Source organism: Nannobrachium achirus, assembly GCF_963921795.1.
Source record: "Nannobrachium achirus genome assembly, chromosome: 15".
In the NCBI taxonomy this organism is placed as follows: Eukaryota; Metazoa; Chordata; class Actinopteri; order Myctophiformes; family Myctophidae; genus Nannobrachium; species Nannobrachium achirus.
The window spans coordinates 42,516,138-42,522,072 of NC_137822.1; the positions used below are offsets into that span (position 1 = coordinate 42,516,138).

The following is a 5,935-nucleotide window of genomic DNA, read 5'->3' on the forward strand; positions in this document are numbered from 1 at the left end:
AGGAGGAGTTTAATGACCTCTTGAACCCCAGCATCCATATCCTGGGGGGAACATTAGACAAAAATAGCCGATCTACAAGTGCACAACTTGTTTTTGGTGAAGAGATTCAGTGTAGACCAGGGGGCAAAAAAGTACGGAACCAACTTCGGTCCAATTTACTAAGCCTAGAGGGTTTAAGTGGTTAGGGAGAATTAGGTTAGCATACAGAATAGAGAAATAACTTCTTTGTGTGAAGGTAGGGATATAGAAATATACAGTCAGTCACAATATATAATATTGAATTTAAATCTTTTTAATCACCAAAGCTTTATAATTTCCACTCTGGGGAAAAAAGAAAAACAATCCTGGAAATGGGCATCCCAGCTCTTTGCATTTTTAAATTATACATTTTTTCCTCTCTTTAATATTTCAAAATAGGTTTTGCTGGTTATTCAGGACTTTTCTTTTCTTAGAAGTATAATAATAATAATATCTCAATATATTTCTCTTTTTGAAAAAACAAACAAAGAAATAAAACATCCATCCATGTGTCGTCTGTCCAGACAGAGTCTATAATAGATAATATGTGCTGTTAAGCTGGGCCATCGTTTACCATGGCCAGGTTTGACGCACCGGAACTGTCCATTAGCTCTCTGACCATGTTAAAAAGGACTTATCTCCGATGTTCTACAGTCCCATGTCGAGGTACCAGAGATGCAAGGGTCAGAGACGCTCCTCCTCCTCCTCGGTGTGTTTTGATCCAGCTCTCCCCTCCGTTAAAAAGATCTTTCATTCCCAGTAAGTGTCTGAGAATGAATGAGCGGTTTTAAAAGAAAATAAACAAAAAAACAAGGTCCCATGTGGGCATGTCAACCCCTGGTAGGCTGGGCTTCCCATGATTCACTACTGCGGTACGCACACAGACAGGATGTCCTCTCTCTCTCTATCTCTCTGCTTGCTTGGTTGTCTCTGACGCCTAGGCTACGACTGGTCGGTGTGGCGGAACCAACATTGCTTTTTCACATTGAGTGGGGTATTAATAGAACGTGGCACCGCCGACACACACAAGGGTGAAAGGTTTCTTTTACATATTGCTAACGTATAGTAAAACAAAAGCCTCTATGCTGATGTTAAAACTGCCATCTGTTGAAAATGGGAAGAGGGGAGGGGGGGAAACGAAACAAAACTATTTTAGTCGGGGAGGACAGGGCTTTTACAGAATAATCCTCTCAGTAACTTCTTGTAACTTTTATTTTTTTCTTAAAACAAAGTTTAGATTCCTGCTATGGCAGCACCGCCCCGTGGGTTGTGTGGAGTGGATCTCAATGTGTTTTTATTAAACGCCATCCATCCTCCGCTGCATGACGGTGGCGGCAGCATTCTATACATTCCTCTCTCAGGACTACTTTGACTTAAACTTTACAAACATCATGGTTAATAATAATGCCCACAAAGGGAAGAGACCTGCACTGGAACAGGAAGACAATGGATGCTGGCTCTCTCTCCTTACATGGAGCCACGGAAATATCAAGACTCTGCATTATTTTTAATATATCTTATTATTAATATATTTTTATATTTAAAAAAAACAAAACAAAAAGTCATTGGTTTCTTTTATCGTTATAAAAACCAATTTGCTGGTTTTAGTGGGATCTCGTAGCTTCTTTCTTTTTATAAAACTCAATTTAGCTTTTTTTTCTCCTTTTCCTTTTTCTTAAACACGTTTTTTTAGCCTATTTATTGACCTTCACCTTTTTTTGAGACTCATCACACAACCCATCATCAAAACTCAACACAAATCTTGCAGCATAATACATCAATAGCTCCCTGCTTTTTTCTTTTACGTTATGCCACGATACTTTACTAGGCTAATACAGCTCGATTCGTCATGCACATTAATTCGTCTGTCGCCATCTGTGTCATTTTTTTTTTAACCAGATGTCATTTGGAACTGAACTATATCTCAACCGTGTTGTTGTTGCTGTAACTCGTCACTGACGTCGCTCACTCGGGGTCAGTCGTCAAGTCACAGTCAGTCGTCGTCCACGTCCTCCCCTTCCTCCGACTCGTCTCTCTTCTCGTACATCTTATCCCTCTGGTGTCTCTCCTGGATCTCCTTCATCTCCTCCGCGTAGCGGCTGAACGCGCCTCCGAACTTCCCCCAGGCCTTGAAGGGGATGGTGATAGAGTTCCTGTAGCTGGGCTTCACCTCGCTCACGCGCATGAACACGCCGTACTTGTTGGAGCCCACGTCGAAGAAGAAGCGCTTGGAGTCCACCGTGATGGACGTGCCCTCGGGCAGCTCGCCGCCGTAGCCCCCGGCCACGCCGCCGGCCCCGCCGCCGCCAAGGTCGTCGTCCTCGCCGCCGTAGTCGTCGATGAGCTTGGCCAGGGCGTCCCGGAACTCGATGAGCCCCTGGGCCGGCAGGGCGATGGTCTGGCCCTGCAGCATGCCGCCGCCAGGGCCCCCGCCGCCGCCGAAGCCCGGCCCACGGTTGACGGTCTGCCGGATGCGCAGGAACCTCCCCCGCTGGTTCTCCTGCAGGTAGGGATGGAGACCAGATGGAAAGTTCATGTCACGATTAGTGAGACCAAAATAACAGCAATAATATTGTGACCAGGGACGTGCTGAACATTGGGAAAAGCGGGACAACTCCCGAACCGCCGGTTCATTCCCAGCTGGTCCAGGCCGGCCATTAGAAAAAATATATAAATAAAATGTCGGCCTTCGTTCCATTTTGGGGGCTGGGTGACAACAAAGTAAATCGTCACTGTCGGGCAGAAACCTTGTATCTCCAAGTTTCAAATGTGTAGGTTTTATTCGCAAAGCAAAGTCCTGCTTCATCATACAAGGCCGTAGCACAAAAGTAGTGAAAACAGCCGATCTACAAGCACACAACGCCTCGCGGCGTTGTGTGCTTGTAGATCGGCTGTTTTCACTAGTTTAACTCATTTTTTAAAATGATAAATACAAAACAAACGGTTTTGGACATACACAGTTTCCACCCGATAACGACGATATGGAAAGTTCATGTCACGATTAGTGAAAACAAAATAACAGCAATAATACTGTGACATATCTAATAATGCTTACATTATGCTTACAACTCTTAAAATGACACTTTTGTTAAACCACTTGAAACCCAGCATCCATATTCAGGGGTGGAATGTTAGCCAAGAATAGCAGATGTACAAGCTCAACGCGGCACGCTGGGAGCTTGTAGATCAGCTATTTTTGGCAACGAGAATTGGCAGAGAGTGACAAAGAAATACTGTAATCAAGTACGTTCTCTACAGGTCCACTTTACCAATATATAGAGGGTTTATTTACCGGAGATGCATCTCAGAAAAAAGTGATGTATCACGATATAAATGATAACGATGCATCCATTGGTGTAAAGTAACTAAGTACATTTACTTTAGTAATGTACTTAAGTACCATTTTTATGTATTTGTACTTGAGTAGGTCTATAGCCAATTTCCAATACTTTTACTTCTACTCCACTACATCTCGGATTCCAAATATTGTACTTTTACTCCACTACATTTATTTGAAAATTTAGTTACTAGTTACTTTGCATTTAATGATTATATTATCAACATGCATAAACCACTTTAGCCCTACTTTATACCTTGGCTATTTGAAAATAGCAGATCTACAAGTTCACAGTCACAACATCGCAAGCTTGTAGATCTGCTATTTTCAAACATGTTGTACTTTTACTTTTGGTACTTTAGGTACATTCTGATGCACAGCACTGTCATACTTTTACTCGAGTACATTTTGAATCGCGGATTTTTACTTGTAACATAAGTATTTCTTCTATATGGCAGTATTGACACTTTTACAGTTTACTTAAAATATGTGACTACTTTTCCCCATACCTTCAGGTCGAGGTAGTACTTGCGGTTCTCCCGCACCAGGAACTCGCTCTTGAGCGCCCGCTTGGGCCCGCCGTCGTCGCCGGGGCCTCCCTGCCCGCTGGCCGCGGCGATCTGCTCGGGGCTGCTGGGCCCCAGCTGGGCGTAGTGCTCGATGAAGTCGCCGAGGTAGTCGCGGAACTCCGCCGCCACGGACAGCGACAGCGTCAGCCGCGACTTGGAGCCGCCCGCGCCCACCTCGGCGATCTTGATGAAGCGGCCCTTGCTGTTCTGCTTGACGTCCAGGTAGAAGCGCTTGTTCTGGATGTCCAGCCGCTTGGACGCCAGCTCCTGGGTCTCGGGCTGCTCGCCTCCCCGGTCTCCCCGGTCTCCTCGCTCCCCGCCCCGGTCCCCTCGGCCTCCTCCTCCGCCCTGGTGGAAGTAGGGGAAGCCTCCCCCTCCTCCGCCTCCGCCGCCGCCGCTTCCACCGCCTCCTCCTCCGGCCCCGCCGCCGCTGCTGCTACCGCCGCGCTCGCTCCCACTGTCACCATCCGCCATCTTCAGCAGCACCATTCACTCAGTTCCTCCTCCTCTCTCTCTCTCTCTCTCTCTCTCCCTCCCTCTCTCTCTCTCTCTCTATCACTCTCTTTCCCTCTCTCTCTCTCTCTCTCTCTCTCTCTCTCTCTCTCTCTCTCTCTCTCTCTCGCTCTCTCTCTCTCTCTCTCTCTCTCTCCCTCCCTCCCTCTCTCTCTCTCTCTCTCTCTCTCTCTCCCTCCCCCCTCCCCTCTCTCTCTCTCTCTCTCCCTCCCTCTCTCCCCCAGTATCCTGCCTAGAGGTGGGACGTTCGCAAACGAATCGAGTCTTTTGAACGGCTCATTGAAACGAACGAAGGGATCCGGTTCGCAGTATAGGGAGCCGTTCTTTTTTTTTTTCTTCATCTTTTTTTTTTCTTCTTTTTTTTTTGTAAAAATACAAAAGTATTGGTATCAAAATGTAGGCTACTTAAAGTACCAATAGTAGAAAAGTAGCTACCTCAGTCATTATGCTTAGCCAGAATGTCCCATTTCACAGGTTTCCCAATGAATAAAATGTAGAAAACTCATTTGAATACGTTGCGACGCATTGTGAGCTTTTAGATGGCTATTTTCAAATGGCAGTGAATTGTAATTCTAATCAAAATCTACAGAGTAACTAAAATGAGTCTTTTGAACAGCTCTTTGAAAGGAACGGATCCCAGATATCCAGCTCACTTCAAAGTCAAAGAGCCTTAAATCCCATCTTTAATTCTGCCCTCCTCCTGCGTAATGTTGTTTTTCCTCTGCGTGCGTTCACACACGCCCACCCTCGAGATTTATTTTTGTACGCGCGTTCCAGCTAAATAAAGCCCGAGCTACAAGCTCACTGTGAGCTTGTAGCTCGGGCTTTATTTGCGACATGCGACACCGTCCTGCGACGCGAAGTATAGTCGCTCCTTGCATCATCGCCACTCTTGACTCTTCTGACTTTTCTCTATCAGTGCTAAGATCCGGTCTAAAGCCCGCCTAGTCGCCTACTGTATCCGGGTAGTTTTTTTAGACTGACTTGAATGCACGCACACAGACCGTTTCCGTATCCGTTCCAGACCGGAACCGCACTCTGCACAGTGATTAAGACCCTACCCAGCTAGAACGGAGTACTTCAAAACAGCGTCCCAGAAGAACACGCCCCGCGGCAGCGTTCATTGGTCGGCCGTTGGACACTTTCAGGGACTACATTTTTTCATTGGTCAATAGCTGTCTGCCAAACATGTCCACATGTGTCGTCCATCCAATGAAATGTATCTTTTTAGACAAAATTAAATGCTAAATAACGATGAAATAAATAAAAGCTACAATGTAATAAACAAAAGCCGCCTGTCATTCAATGTTATAGTCTATGAGATACACAAGGTTTCTCCTTTTAGTTGACCTTGTAGGCCTACCAGTGAACTGCGCTGTCATGAAACTGTACCTTTTCCTATGCAAACTTCTAATAAAGTCTTCAATCAATCAATCAATCAATCAATCAATCAAACAAACAAACAAACAAACAAGCAAACAAACACAGAACACATAGA

At 45.5% G+C, this 5,935-nt stretch overlaps 1 protein-coding gene across 1 annotated transcript; it reads right to left on the reverse strand.

Annotated features, from left to right (window-relative positions):
* Positions 1–271: 271 nt before the first annotated feature.
* Positions 272–4,413, reverse strand: LOC308299519 (transcriptional regulator protein Pur-beta-like; the record flags this gene model as incomplete). The annotated part of the gene is made up of 2 exons (XM_080743301.1): positions 272–2,518; positions 3,865–4,413. 2 exons carry the CDS (start codon positions 4,411–4,413, stop codon positions 2,012–2,014), a joined length of 1,056 nt encoding a protein of 351 aa, XP_080599427.1. The 3' UTR covers positions 272–2,011.
* Positions 4,414–5,935: the final 1,522 nt, after the last annotated feature.